Source organism: Linepithema humile, chromosome 2, assembly GCF_040581485.1.
Source record: "Linepithema humile isolate Giens D197 chromosome 2, Lhum_UNIL_v1.0, whole genome shotgun sequence".
Lineage (NCBI taxonomy): Eukaryota > Metazoa > Arthropoda > Insecta > Hymenoptera > Formicidae > Linepithema > Linepithema humile.
In genome coordinates this window covers 30,881,030-30,896,575 of record NC_090129.1, presented here as the reverse complement: position 1 = coordinate 30,896,575, position 15,546 = coordinate 30,881,030, and the positions used below count along the sequence as shown (strand labels likewise).

The window sequence follows — 15,546 nt, the reverse complement described above, 5'->3', positions numbered from 1 at the left end:
GAAGCACACGTTACGTATATATATATATATATATATATATATATATATATATATATATATATATATATATATATATATATATATATATATATATATATATATATATATATATATATATGTACATATATATCTATCTATATCTATCTATGTAAACGGCTTTTAATTAAAACCAAACCGGACAGAAATCGAACAGACAATTAAGAAAGACAGAAAAGAGATATAAGAAAAGAAACAAACAAACAAACAAAAAAAAAATACAAAATATCCCCTATGGAATGTCACGTGATGCTAATGATGTAAAACTGGATGTGTCACCTACTTTCAGACGAGCAATAGAACTCTGGTGCAGAATGTATCTGTGACAGGCAGATCCCCTTCTCAGGATTACTACATGGTTAGTCCGCAAGTCCACTGTCATCCGCAAGTTTGATCATTGTTTGACCGTGTTAAATAATAATCTGATTAACCGTTTCTCTCTATATTTATCTATACGTATATATATTTTCATCGTTTTTTCCTTTTTTCTCCTCTGATATATTCTGATTTACTTTTTTGCCGATCACTATTTTTGATCGATATGTACTATGTACTATGATTTCCTACAAGCAGACCTCTTCAGTTTTGCCTTTTGTGTTCTCTATCTCTATCTCTCTTTTTCTATCTCTCTATCTCTCTTCTACTACTTACTACTACTACTACTACTACTTATCTGTCTCTCTACACACGTCTCACTATGTCTGCATTTTGTTTAACAAGTAAGTGCTTGCGGACTGCGAGTTTCGATTAATATTTTTCGCCCGTGTGCTTATTATATATATCATTACATGCGACACCCGTATTTGTGGTTGATTCTGAAGTATCCTCCACAAATTAAAACAAAAAAAAAAAAAAACAACTATCGAAAACCAGCAGCCAAGTATATATATCGGCGTCGAGCAATTTGCATCGCCATGATTATTGTCACTATTGCGGCAGCTAATTATACAACGCCTCCTCTTTTTGTTCCTTTTGTGTTCTCTCTGTCTCTCTTCTTTTTTTTTCTTTTTTCTTTTTCTTTCTGTACCACCGTAGCACCACTTGTCTTTCTTTCTCTTTGTGATCCTGTGTACCGCGGGATACGATCGCACGCGTGTTATCCGATCGTATCGCCTCTCCTGATGTCACCACCTCCCGTCTGTCCTCTGTGTCTGTCTCTCTGTCAAGCGAGACGCTAATAATGGGTCGCATGTCGCGGTGAAACACACGGGCATCCCGTTTCACGCGCGACAACCCAACCGACCGCCCACACGTGGTTGGGCCTCACGCTGATCGTTGTTGTGTTGTGTCGCAGCCCGCGAGAGACACGTTGATGGCTTTGGCGTTCGATGGACGTTACTACGATTACGACCGTTTTGGCTGCCGTCATACGCTTCTCTCGATTGTCTCACCATCGTGTTACTTCTTTTCCTTTTTTTTCCTTCTCTTGTGTTTCAACTCTTATTTTTTTTTTTTTTTTTTATCTTCCAATTTTGTTTCTTTTCCATTCATTTCCTCTAAGGTGTTGCATGTACGTATATGTGTGCGTTTGGCGCGTTCGGAGGCGCTCGTCAGCAGACTTGAAGCGGAAGTTGACGGCGAGCCGCGCTGCTTTCGGAGTGGACGTGATCGAAGATGTGCGGCGCTAATTGCAGTGTGTGCTACTCGTGTTTTTTTTTTTCTTCGATATAGCGCCGCTTCCCCGGAAATGTTAGTTAAAGTTGACTGAGGCTTCGGTGATTCCACGGTTAGGGGTCCGATTCCAGCTCTTCCAGTATCCGGCTTCGTTTCCGGTTCTCTGAAAAAATAAAAGAAGAATCAGATCAAATCCCAGTTAACGTTGACTAACGTTCCAAGGAACGGCCCCGCTGAATACACAAGCCAACTTAACACTGGACAAGTCTTTCTTTTCTTCTCTTTCTTTTGGGATCTGTGTTTCGCTTTCTTGTGTGAGCATCCACGATTTTTTGTCTTTTTTCATTTCCGGCGTACGACTCGCTCGCGGTCGGCCGGTCAGTCTTTTTCTCTAAGCCCTAATTATACACACGCCGTGTACATTCGCTTCCCTTGTCTCGCGTGTTTCTTTCTTTTTTTTTTTCTTTTTGTCCGTCTCTCTCTTCTTCTTCTTTTTTTTTATTTTTTTTTTTTTTTTATTACTGCAGTGTGAGCATTGCTGTGATTGATTGATTAACACGTGATGTACGATGTTATTACCGTACGTTGTATATCGATGTGTGCGCGCGTGTGACATGTTATTTTATTATATAGTGCGCTTCAACGTGCACAGTGTTTATGTATATATATGTCTACTCATATATATTGCATTGTGCGTTCTGTTATCGACGAGCGAGCGGCAACGCTCGCGAAGCGACCGTTTCGCAAAATTTTTTTTTCCACGCTCGCGCAGCGAGAACGCGCCCGTTCCGCGCGTTCTCCCGGTTTCTTGACAATCTGGCATTTCTATCGTCTCACACAATTCTCCCATACACCCTACTGAACTGTACGCCGAGTTTTCTTTTTTCTCGCGAATTTGATCGAACGCGTCAATTATGCAATGCACACGTATCTGTGTCTGTTCCTCAAAATTTAATACGGCACTCGGTTTACCGATTGACTCTCTCGATTCGGGTTTATTCGGACGACGGATTCTAATGTCTCGCCTTTCCTCGATGAAAGTGTCGCTCGACAGCTGAAAAGTCCAGTAAAATTCGATGAATGATAAATAGTTGAAAATTTATTTTTTCTAACAGATTTATCGCATTTTTCGCGTAATTAGCATTAATATTTTTGTGTTTGACTGAATAATATAATATTAAATGATTCAAAAAACACACATAGAAGCGATGCATGACAATTATTTTTAAACATGGAAAAAATTAGGAAATTGTAGACTTTTAATATATATTTTTTGAATTTTTATTAGAGCTAACGTCTGATGATTATGACTCTTTGTTCGCTTTACGATCCGAAATGCTCGTTAGTCACTGGTTATATTCCGAATCTCTAATTATTTGTAGTATGCGACACTTGAATCGCGACGAGTGCACTTCGCCGTGTTCCACGACTTTATTCGTGTTCAATTTTCCTCTTTCTCTCTCACGAAACTCTCACTCGACAGAGAAATCGCCTCTATGCTGTCTTTCAAAACCAGGAGGTTTGCAGCGTGAAAAGCGGTGAGAAACGCGAAGAAAAAAAAAAACCGAGAGACTCGCGCGCCATGTGTCAATTGATTCGTCGACACGTGTGCGACACGCGCGCAGGAGTGAAAAGAAAAGAATAAAGGACATACATACACATACACCAGAGACGATAATGAAGAAAAACGCGTAGAAAGAATCATTAGCAATCCGCGGCAAAAAAGAGTTGCTAATTGCGCGCGCTAGGAAAAAAAAAAAGACAGAAAAGTAGTGTTTTATTAGCGAAGGTGAGAAAAGCGAGAAACGAGACTGATGGTTATAATTTGTGATTTGTTAGCCAGCGGAACCCATTCGAGAGACTGAGGTATAACGGGGCGGCAGCGTTTTGCCCGCCGCCACACTTATCCTGTCGGAGTACAAACAAGTACGTAGCTCATGTAGATGAATCGCCTGCCGTACATATTATAATACGTTGTTATAATCATCAAAACCCGCCATCAAAGCGCGTGTTACGCATATATATTTACCTTACTTAATATTACTCGTCATTACACGACGGATCGTCGACGTACGTAACACATGTGCGTGCACGATGGAACGTCTCGCCGTCTTTTGAGTCTTTCTCTATTTATCTCTCTGTCTCCGAATCCCAGCTATCTGAAATGAAATTTTGGCGTGATGTCGCCCGATCGTTTTTTTTTCAGTTCACATTCCTGATGCTGCAAGCGTGCGCGAAGATGGTCTTCGCCGCGAATGGAAAGTGTGTTTCATATTTTAATATTTTAATATTATACATTCCGTGTAATATTTCAATATTTTAATCGAGGGACGTGCGCGAGGAACGTTTTCCGCGCTCGTTCGCGGCACCGGAATGTGAACGTTTCCGGGATTCTCCGGACGCTTTCAATCCCCGCTTCGCGGATCGCTCCGCGGAGACCGTCCGACATCTGATTGATAAATGATTCATTCACGACGTAAACGGCGACGATACGGACGCTCTCTCCCGTCCATCTCGCCGAGGGACTGTCGTCGCGCGAGTGTGTTCCGGTGCGATGTTCACGGCGGCGACGATTCGCGAATGCACGGATATTACTATTACATTGAACGGAGTGTGTTGCGTCACACTAATGTGTGTTTCTTTGTGTAGCCAGGGGGGTGTGGGTCGCGGTCGGTGGGCCACCCCCGTCGTCGTCCGCGTCGTGGGGTACCGCGATTATTACCCGGCAGATCCACCGGCCCGCCCGCGCTTTCTTTTTCTCAGTAGACTAGTGTCTGATGAGTGTGCTGTGTGTCTCCGTATCCCCCCTTCCATTTCATCTCCTTTTCCCTCGCCCCTTCGCCGTTAACCCCCTTCGTCGCCCCTACGTGTATGATCGTCGTTGCGATGATTTGTGTCGATGTCGGGCGCATAAAAGACACGGAGAACATCTAAAGTGTTACTCGTAATATTTTTTTATAACCGATGTATTTTTTCTTTTTTTTTTTTTTTTTTTTAGTAGCACATTGCCGTTTGTTGGTTAGTTCGTTCATGGATATGATCGTGGGTATGATAGATCGTGCTATAGATTATTTCGAATATGGCACTAAAAGAAAAAGTCTGGTTTTTGCAAAAGGCGCTTTCTTCGCTTTCAGCAGTATCGAACGGTCTTACGTTCTCTTTACGGCGCGGTAGGGACGAGGCCGGTGGCCTCGATTTTGACTTTTTTTTCTAGGTCGAAGATCGATGTCTCCGTAGTAATCCTCGAAAATTGAGGTAACATGTCAGTTGTAGATCCCGATGTGATGTGCTTTGTTATGATGTAGGAGGAAGGGTTTGCGAACTTGAATGAAGTAGCATTGCTGCATCGTGCGCACAGTTCTCCTCTCACGTGGCGGTGTCCTTGATCCTAAGTGTTTCTGTAGACACACAAATCGATAGATTATCAAATTTTTCAACGAAAAGCTCAATCAATCGGCTGTAATTCGCTTTGATTCACTCTACTAAGATTTATGTATTATTTTACGTTTATATGTGTGTACTCGGAGTTTGTATTTGTCGCGCGAAAAATTTTGCTGAAATCATGAACGAATTCAAAACGCGAAGGTCTTTCCGCGATTTAAAAAAAAATACACCTCTCTCGAGTTCAGGTTATCCAATTAATTCTCTTAACACTCTCGGTCGGCTGTTCGTAGCCTCTCGTGAGTGACGGAGTCGGCGAGCGGACGCTGACGAGAAATAATCCTTTCGTGGCTACATATTAATTAAAATGTATTAAACATATTAAAAGCTAAATAATTTAACATTTGAAAAAATATTTGCAGCCACAAAAATTTCTGGAGAGAGATATTTGAGAAATTAAAAATTAGCCACGGAAGGAAATAACAATCGTCGCATCTGGTTTGAATTCTTCCTCCCCCTTCCACGTCCTCTCTTTGTTAGTGTGCGAGTGTGTGCGTGTGCACGGTTGGTCAATTTGTGCATCGACTTTATTTTCTGTTTGCCCGAGGTCTAACACCGCCGTTGTTTCGTACCGAGTGCCAATTAGAGGATTTAACACGTTACACCATGTGATCTGTGTTGTTGCGAGAAAAAGGAAAGATCGAATCTCGCCGATCGAGCAATTGCGATTGCGCGATTGCGATCGCGAGAACTCGAAGAGAGATGCTTCTTCGCGCATCGAACAAGTCAGAGCCAGATCGAAACTCAACTCGATTTCGTAAGAAGAACAAATTAATCTCTTCAAATTGAATCTGAGACAATTTCTTTGAAAAAAACTATCTTTTGTTATTTTATTTAGAGAGGAATCTTTCATTCCTTACTGAATAATCGTATCTACCTGATCTGGCTTTGATCACAATTTTCTCTGGATTTTTAAGTATGAAACTTCCACGACGAGAGACTGTTTCACTTGCTTTGAATCGTCTCTCGAAATTCAACAACAGAAACATGTCTGATCACAGCGTATGGAACTTGCGTAGTTACGTAGAAGGACGTTAAGTGTTTGAAACTATACACAGTGTGTCTAACTGACTACATGCGTGAAATTGCGCCACAGCGAAGGCTATACTTAGGAGAAGCAAAACCAATCCCTTGTCTCTCTGTCACGAACGTGCATATCTTGTCTCCGTTAGTGCTCCTTCGCTTTACTTATTACTACTCGTGCCATACCAAATATCAATCACCATACTGTGTCTGTCTCTGTCTCTGTGAGCTTCTGTCTTACCCCCTATTATACTCTGTTGACACTCCAAGCCGTAGAGGAGCGGTTACAAGCGTGCGAATGCTTCGGCGCTACTCGCTCGCGAACGGTTCAGGACTGTTGCGGACCATTCCTAATTGGGTAACTATTGCGAATCCGTTTGAAGACCCGCGAATGGAACCCCCGCAGCCGCGAAACCCCGCTCTTTTCCCTCTGGCGCTGAGACCAATCGCGGAGCGATCGCTAATGAGGGGTAGTCGTCGATCCTCTGAACGCTTCGTGAAAAGTTTTCAGCTGCTTGATTGACGTCGCTTTCTGCAAAGATTTTTAATAACATTAGGAATTGTTAGGATTAAAAAAAAACACCTTAAATTCTAAAAGTGAAGTAAAAGTTGTATGGGTAAAGGTTGATATAGGTTTTGATAAGGAGATTTTCGACTTATATCAAATTGGAATTTGCGAATAACTTGAGTAATTTTTGTAATTAACATTTTGGAGTTTTAGGAAATTGTTTCTTTTTATTAATATATAGTAACAGCGAGTAAATTGGATTGAAGGTAAGAACTAATCTCTTAATATGTAAGAATCTCGGCTATTCCATTATTTCATTCCATTCGAAATCATCTTCATCGGCGTGAGTTGATGTTAAATCTGATTGAAGCGATTTATTATTTTTTTTTTTTAGAATTAGAACTAACTACGATTGAAATATTGCTTAAACTGACATTGCTAAAGTCGGATATTGGCGGTAAGTAGATGGAAATTGATGAGAGTTTCATTAGTTCCATTCGCCATTACTTTTATCCGACAATGGTTTACTATGTCGGTCTACTCCTCGTTCGCGATCACTCCAGCCGAACCTAGATCGCAAAGGATGATGACGCTCATTGTTGACGTTCCGTAAACGCTGAAACTCATGTCCGAGATGACGATGGGAGGCTCTCTTGTTTGCCGAGGACGTCCGCGCGCATTCGATCGCGTTGGTCCCCGATCCGATGATCCGTTCCATCACAAATCTTAAATCGTCGTGTAGGTAGGTAAGAAGTGAAGTAGATTGCGCATGCGACGTCGGTAACGGAGCCCGATACTATCTTGCACTATCCATGGTACAGCGAGATTGCGAGGGAAATCGAATCTACTACATTCCGCTCCCTCGTATATCTAATCAATCAGTTCTGTTTAGCTCACGAATTCGGGTGAAATGCAACCAAGTGGACAAGCGAAGAGACTCACTTACGTCACAGACGTAAAATAAAGGAACAACAAATAAATAAAAAAAAAAAGAGACATTCGCGTTTTAAAAAGTCAACGAACGAAAATAAAAGTACATCTAAGCTATAAAACACGACAACATCTACAAGAACAACGACAAGACCAGAGTACGCCGACACGGGGGACACTGAAAAAATAGGGGGATACAACATGACACACCACCGCGCGAAAAAAAAATATCCGAATACGAATATACGGCGTGCTTGTGTGTTGCTGGCTTGCCTCCTCGCTTCCTGATAGAACGTCCTTCCCTGTTTTTGCAGCTTCGAGTAATCAGAGCGTTCAAGTCGACTCTGGAAGATCTGGAGGAGCGTCGCTCTGTCCATAGTTTACACAGCTTACACAGTATGCGCAGTTCACGCAGCCACACCGGGCCCCGACCACTCTCTGACTTCACATACATTGACGAAGACCCGACAAACACCACCACCACCTCCACCACCACCACCACCACCACCGCGCAGAACGTCGCCTACAAGTCCTCTAATAAGAGTGCCGAGCCGATGACGGGACAGGATTACGAGACAAACTACAGAGGATCCTCCAGGATGCAACAGTCCCACAACAGCCCCGCCTCGCCGTTGTTGCTGAGCGTAACCGGACCGGCCAACGCGTACAATCATCATTACACCAACACCATCACCGACAATCGTACCCCCTCCAGTAACGCCCTCAATCAGCCCCTGAGCCCCAATCATACGGCGCAGACGAGCAGTAATCGAGACAACACGGGGAACTCCCTACGTCTGAGCTCCAACAACCTGGTTCTACCGGAGCTGTCCAAGCTCGTGCACGAGACCAGCATCTAAAGACTTTGTTCTTCTTCACTCTTTCTCTGTCTTTCTCTTCTCCGCATAATCATCTCATTCCGTCCCTCTCCATGTTTCTCGCCTGTCGTTTATTTCCCTCGATTTATCCAAGTTAGCTTTCCACTCTTTCTCCTTGTTTTCTCCGTTTACTCCGTGTCCGTCGATTCAACGTCCTTTTCGAACGCCTCCACTCATTCTTCACTTCCTCTACTATGTAGAGGGACTTGTATATATTCCTCCTTGTAGATTTTCGCCCTCGTACGCTCGTACGGGATCTCGCTCGATCGTCAAGCGACGAGAGAAATATCGTCCACAATCCCCGTCCACGTGCTCTTTTTTCTCATGTGCCTCTTCTGAAAATGCCATCACTGTTTCCCTATCCTTTTCTCTTTCTCTCTCGAGGACGTACTTACCGCGACCTTGCTTGTTCCGGCCACAGAATTCTCTATTTGCTCTCAATTACTACTCTTTTTCTCTCTCTCTCTCTATCCCGTTCCTTCCACCGCGTCCTCTCTGCCGGATATTTTTTTATCACTCGCTCAATGGGGACGACGGACTTGATCTGATCTCAAAGAAGTCGAAACGCGCCGACGACACACACGAGCAAGGCGCGACATTCGCAAATCGCGGGCTACTGCCGAATTTCGAGGGCTACGGTGTACTTAACGCGCGATGCTCGCGATGTGATTGGGAAGGGGTGGGTAGGGGGGAAGGATATGGATAACCGCGAAGATGGAGATTCTGTTCTGCGGGATATCGCGATGGTTTGCGAATGGCACGTTGTACGTTTTCTCGTACAGGGGTTATACACATCATAATATTTACAGGGGTCTCGCTTTCTACCGCTTCTTTCCTACAACCATCTATAGCGGATTGAAAGTACTATTTTCGCAACTTAGAATAGTGTTCTGGTGTTCTTCGTCTCTTAAACGACGGTGATATGAGCTGCGACGCAGGAATGAAAAATGAAAGCAAAGTTCAAAGTGTGGATCGCGACATAAGTTTTGAATATTCTTAAAAAAATAAATATTCTTGAAATTGAATATTAATTAAATAATTAGTTCATAAATTGGGGCATTTAAAGCCATTGATATTATATTTTTTTGTTAGTTTGAAATAATATTAGTTAAATAAAAGAAATATTCTGTTTTAATATAATGACAAGTACTGGATCAAAAATTTTCTATATCTTGCTTGCGTTGAATTATTGCAGCTCGTGTGACAAGCGCGATAATTATCTACTGAATTACTTAATTATTAAATGACCAATTCCATTATTCCGGAAGGATGACGATTGTACGCCGATGTACATGAAAATAGTATTTTATCCGTACATACTCGACAAACGTAGACAGCGCTTAAGTGCTTGTCCGCTTATCAACTGATCTCCCTGTACAACCGATTACTTATTTACCTCCTCATTAACCTACTTGCACTATCGACCAATAATTGGCGATTAAAAAGCAAATTCAGACAAAAACCTAAAGAAAGATCAAGCTATTTTAAATGTATTATGTTCAATGAAAGTAGAAGAATTTATTATACGAATCGTGTTTCGACAGTTTTATGATTTGGGAAAATAATCTGAAACGCGAAGAGTCTAAAGCATTTCCACTCTCGAGAAACTGTTTGATTTTTTCTTAAGTGTTCGCCAATTTGACGATCGGTAGTGATCACCCGTCACTCGTTTGCTTGCCAGTTTGAGATTGGATGTGAATGTGTCTGTTCGTTTGATGACTGCGCGACGTAACCGGCGACCCGATGGGGTTGTCGGGGACGACAACGACGACGTCACCGACGCCAATCTACCTCGACAGAAATAAATCCTCGCGGACTAACACTTCGCTAACTGCCCTTCGCAAATGCGACTAACAGAAAAAAAAAAGTAACAACCTTCCACCCCTCATGCGGGGGGATAAAAGACGCGCGCGCTTCGGCGCTGCGTGAGCACCGGCTCGAATCGCGATCGACAATCGAAAAGCATCCGAGAAATCTGTTTACTTCGCACCACGAATCTTCCCGCGTACACGCTGGGAAACGTCTTTCCCGTCTCGAGGCTGAATGTACTTACACCTCCACCACTGCGCCTCGATCTCTTCTATTCTCACGACTTCACCGTCACTCTCGTGAACGGGCTCGGTTCTACATTATGCGAAGCGGAAAATTAGGAAGAATTTTGAAGCTGAAACTGCGTGCGAATGAAAGGCATTTGGAATTCCTTTCGTAAACTTATGTGAATTTTTCACAATGTCTATTTGATTTTTTTCTTAAATTAAAGAAATATTTCAAATATTCCAAATTCTATATTAATTTAGCTTGCAAATATGCAGTCGAGAGAAAAATACTTCAAAAATAAGATAATCGATAATCGATCTGCTTATTCCCAATTTTTATCTTTATTTAAAAAAAAACAATAATTTTTTTTAACGTTGGATTCAAAAAGACCACTTTATTATAGATCCGGCCCCGATCACGAGTTCTCCGCCTCGAATCTTCTCTTCTCGGCGTGTCTCCATTATTTTGTGATTATCCTCGAGCATCATTCATCCCTCTGTCTCTCTCTCTTTCTTTCTCTCTCTCTCTTTCTCTCTCTCTCTCTATCTCTTTCTTATTCTCTTGTCTATCTCTTCTTGCCTGTCTCTCTCTCTTCGAAGAACCGAATTGAGTCGGTCCTGGCGGTGAGGACCCGACCTGTCTCTCTTTCTCTCTCTCGACTGCTCGGGACGAATCGCGGGGGCTCAGAGACATTTTGGGAAGCGTCGTCCGACAGAGAATCCCGTCCCCACTTTTTTGTTCAAGTGAAAGAGAAGAAATAAAAAGATAAATAAAAAAAAAAAACAAAAAAAAACAAAAAAAAACAGAGAATCGTCTGTCTGAACGATGTGTCCAACGATGAGGAAGGAGATTAACGATGTGACCGCGAACTGTAAAATAGGACGGTACGTTTTACCGCGATGTTCTCTTCTTTGCCGAGCGACAGCCTCGAGTGTGATCGAGCGGCGGATATATACGCGACGACGATGTACGACGGTGTTGTGTCGTTTACGGACGGAGAGGCGGAGGAGCACTCTCGCTCTCGATATTGTAATGTAAGTTTTATTTAATTTTACGTACACACTCTCTCGTCGCTCCTGTTTATTTATGAGTCTTGTAACTTAAAGCGAAAATCCTCAGGGGCCTTCTCTAACGTACGCGTCGAACGAGCTTGTCGTCGACCGGCATTCCAGGGAATCGCCCCCTTCCCCCTTTTCCACCCCTGCGCGGATTCGATACGCCGTGATCGAAACCGACGTAATTCCGACGCTAGACGACGTTGTGTTTCTTTTTAAATCCTTTTCTTTTCTTTCTGCGACGATATGGTAATCGCGACGACTGCCGCGAGATGTACTTCTTCGTCGCGTAACGCGGAATATTTCGTGGATCGTCGGAACTCCGTCGGTTTTCATCCCCGCGGCCACCTTTTCTCCACGTTCCATTTTCCCGCGGAAAGGAAGTATTCTTCGTCCGGGGTGAAGAAATGTACTTAATCGTCGGATCTCGTTATCCACCTAGTTCTTACTTGTCCTATCTCTGCACTTTTCTTTTCTTCTTCTCTCTTTGACACGTCTTCCTCGCTAAATCGAGGAACGTCGCTCGAAGAGTACTTATAGCACTAGGATAATTGCGATAGACTTTCCAGTACGATGAAAGTAACGTTAATATTAAAATGAAAAAAAGATGACCGTTATTACTTTTTTGATTTTAATATTTCTTTTTTAAATTATCGATTTTGTTGAAATGATTGTGATAATTGCGATTGTCGCATTTTGTCACAAACACTTCTTTCGGTATTTTCCTCCTTTCTCCTTTTCCCTTCCTTTCGATTGAGGATCGACGAGATACACGAAATTCGATCACCGGAAAACGGAACGTGGTTGTTGAGAATGCTCGTTTTCTTTTGTCTTGTTTTTTCTTCTTTTTTTTTTTTATATAATTAATCACTTAATTACATATCGTACCGAGATCGTTTTTTCGACTAATCGTCGACTGATTTTAAATGTGTCTGCTACTGCCAGCGCGTTAACACACGTCAAGGAAATAAAGATACAAAATAATACAAACATAAAGCGGAAATAGAAGGAGCTGTGAAAAATTTAGTCGTTAGGTCTTCTCCTGGTTGCGACGTTTCGGCTGCTCCGAATATAACGCGACGTAAGGGTCCCCGCTGAACGGATAAGATCTCGAGTTTTTAATCGGATGTGCTATATATAATCATCATCCGTGCGTGAGAAGAAAGATTTAATATTTAAGCACCGCAAAGTACAAGTAATACGTAAGCTATGATGGAACAGTCGAATAATTGAAGGCGATAAATCAGTTTTTACTTTAAAACAAATTAAAATTGAACGCGAGATAAATTATTAAAAAAATTAATATCAAATTGATTTACCTCTGCGTTGCATAAATACGGTTGATACAACGTTTCAAATAGAATTTCTGCTAGCGAATTTATTTTCAAAGGATATTTCCTGTCCGTCGGGCGCGTTTATTTAAGATTAAAATTCGAGGACTTGTAAAGAAGTCTTTGGGGTAGCTTCTCGGCGGGGGCAATCCTTATGACGCGGATGATTAATCGAATCTTGGTGCATGCCGCTCCCTAATTACTTCAGTAGCATCGAGTTAGAATCCCGTTCGTTCTTAGTCGCGTAAGGTCCGTATTACATTTCCCGTAAAGTAATTTGCCACGCGTGCTAATTGGCTGTAACTCTTGTGGAAAATTCCAAGAGTTCTAGAAATTCTTCACAAAGCTTATCAGCGTCGCTAATTTTAATCTTATACAATTATTTTTGTTTCTTAATTTCTCCAATTTTACCCGAGATAAATATTATATAACTTTTTGTCATTTATTTAAAGATCGTAAGAGTTTTTGAAATTTTAATTATTTTTCTTTATTTAATATTTCTGTTTGACATAATTACCTCTCTTAAAGTTTACCTTGTTGTCTGATAAATAATTGACATAAAGACGTATTTAATCATCAAATTAGCAAAGAACATTAAAATTTTGCAGTGACCTTAATAAAGAAAATAGGCAGCGAATGGGATTCAACGGACTCGCTCTCGCGAGAAGCGTAATACGGGTCTCGCAAGGCTTGAACGAAGCGACGCGCCCAGTGTGTTCGAACGCGTTCGAGCGATCCGTCGGCGATTACTTCCGGCGCGATCCCGCGGCTCTCAATAATCGCAGTGCGTCGGCTGTCTTTCGGCCGGCGCGTTATCGAAGAATCTCACTCACGAAAAAATTGGCGTCGCTTCGCGCGAGTGCATAAAATCCGACGAACTTGCGACGAGACAGAAGCGCGCTCTCGCGCATCCGGAAGCTTACTCTAATCGGTCCGCACAGGCAAGTGGGTCCGTATCGAAACGCGATTTGTAGCAAACGAGAGAAGACATCCTGGTTTTTAATATTGACACATTATATTAGTCTGTTACTGAGGAGAGAACTCTAGCAAAAAAAAAAAAATATATATATATATATATACATATATATATATATACATATATATATATATATATACATACATACATATATATATATATAAAATATATTATAAATATGTATAGTTGACTATCGATTTAATGATATGCATAGGGAATATATATATTATTATTAATTATTATTCTTGTTATTATATAAAATAAAGTTTAAGATATGTTAATCAAATAACAAGTCCGATAAAAGGAGACCAGCGGAGAGGGTGGTTATATATCCCTTTCACAGTCACCTTATATATTCCGCTCTTCTTCCCATCTTCTTGTTACCTTCCCCTCCTATTTCCGTCTCTTCTCCCATATTATCGTGCTCTACCCTCTCCGCGCCTAAAAGCAAAGCGAGGTACATCGAATCGTACCTTCGATGAATCGCTTTTAGTCTCTCCTGCGCGACGCTGATTAAAAGGGAAAATCAAGGAAGAACGGAAAGATGAAACGAAGAAACGAACACCGGGTTCGAAGTGCGAATCGTAGATAACGGAAGAGAAGGGAAAGAGAATAGAACGTGTGTGCGAGTTAGGGGACCGAATTGCCAAAATTGGTCCCGCTAAGACCTTTTCTCTCTCGACTCATAATTACGTATTCACGAAAAAAAAAAAAAAAAAAAGAAGCTGCACAATGATCGACTTGGTCAATAAAGCGATACTAAATCTTTTCCACGCTTGGCTTGTTGCTGAATCAATCTCTTTCTATCTGTCTGTCTCTCTCTCTCTTTCTCTCTCTCTCTCTCTCTCTCTCTCTACCTCGCTCTTTCACGATCCGAACCGATTATCGTCCCGCCTTTCTTTTCCTCTTCCTTCCCGTTATTGCGCTCGATATTCCCTGTCGTTCGTGCGAATCCGTTTTGAAACACTCGCGGACGACAACGCATACTGTTTTTCCGATTGACCGCCAGTTTTAGAAAGCTCAGATTGTATCGAGGAACACGTGCATCGCGATGGATTTGGACTGCGAAGCGAGTCCCGGATCAGCTTTGCGATAGGATGCGCCCGATCTGTCGCGCGGTACATGCCGCTTCGCGAATAAATCTCTTCGTACGACAGCTACGACTAATCCATCGGAGACACGACTCACCCTCGGGGTGGTCCGTGATTCCAGATCAGACGCGATCTGCATCATTGATCCGCATTAGTGACATACGTGAGAAACAAAACAGGACGCAACAGGACGTCGCAGTCGACGATCCCCGTTGATCGATCGGCAGCGATCTCTGTTACATCCAACAATATATCTCTGCTAACTCTCTCTCTCTCTCTCTCTTTGTCTCTTTCTCTCTCTCTCTCTCTCTTTCTCTCTCTCTCTGTCTCTGTCTCAATTTACACCACACTATGACTACTATACGCACATGATCTTCTCATGATGATGTCTTTCGTTGACGTATCTGATGCACAAGGACGGCTAACGACAAAAACGATGCCATTACCATTATGTATCCCACGTGTCTTCGTTGCTTTCTACTCAGACGCCCGTCGAAATGCCGACTGAAACTGGTCTCGCTTTAATTTTTAAATTCTGCGCGAGATAAATTGTCGGAAAATTTCAGTCGAAAATATCGGCAAGTGTAAAAGAGTTTGTCGTAAATTCAATTTGCGATAATAGCGGC

At 42.2% G+C, this 15,546-nt stretch overlaps 1 protein-coding gene across 22 annotated transcripts in view; it reads left to right on the top strand.

Annotated features, from left to right (window-relative positions):
• The window catches only part of PMCA (plasma membrane calcium-transporting ATPase 3), an 80,230-nt gene that overhangs the window by 42,674 nt on the left and 22,010 nt on the right, over positions 1 to 15,546 (top strand). For 11 of the 22 annotated variants that reach the window (XM_012365978.2, XM_067350139.1, XM_012365970.2 and 8 more), the window contains one exon: positions 7,867 to 11,270. The exons of 5 other annotated variants lie outside the window; for them this stretch is intronic. In XM_012365978.2, the coding sequence (XP_012221401.1) occupies positions 7,867 to 8,412 (546 nt within the window). In that variant the 3' untranslated portion in view covers positions 8,413 to 11,270. Of the gene's footprint in view, positions 1 to 325; positions 395 to 3,489; positions 3,577 to 7,016; positions 7,324 to 7,866; positions 14,603 to 15,546 lie in introns of those variants that run through there. 6 more of the 22 variants (XR_001100660.2, XR_001100659.2, XM_012365985.2 and 3 more) reach the window with 6 other exon arrangements.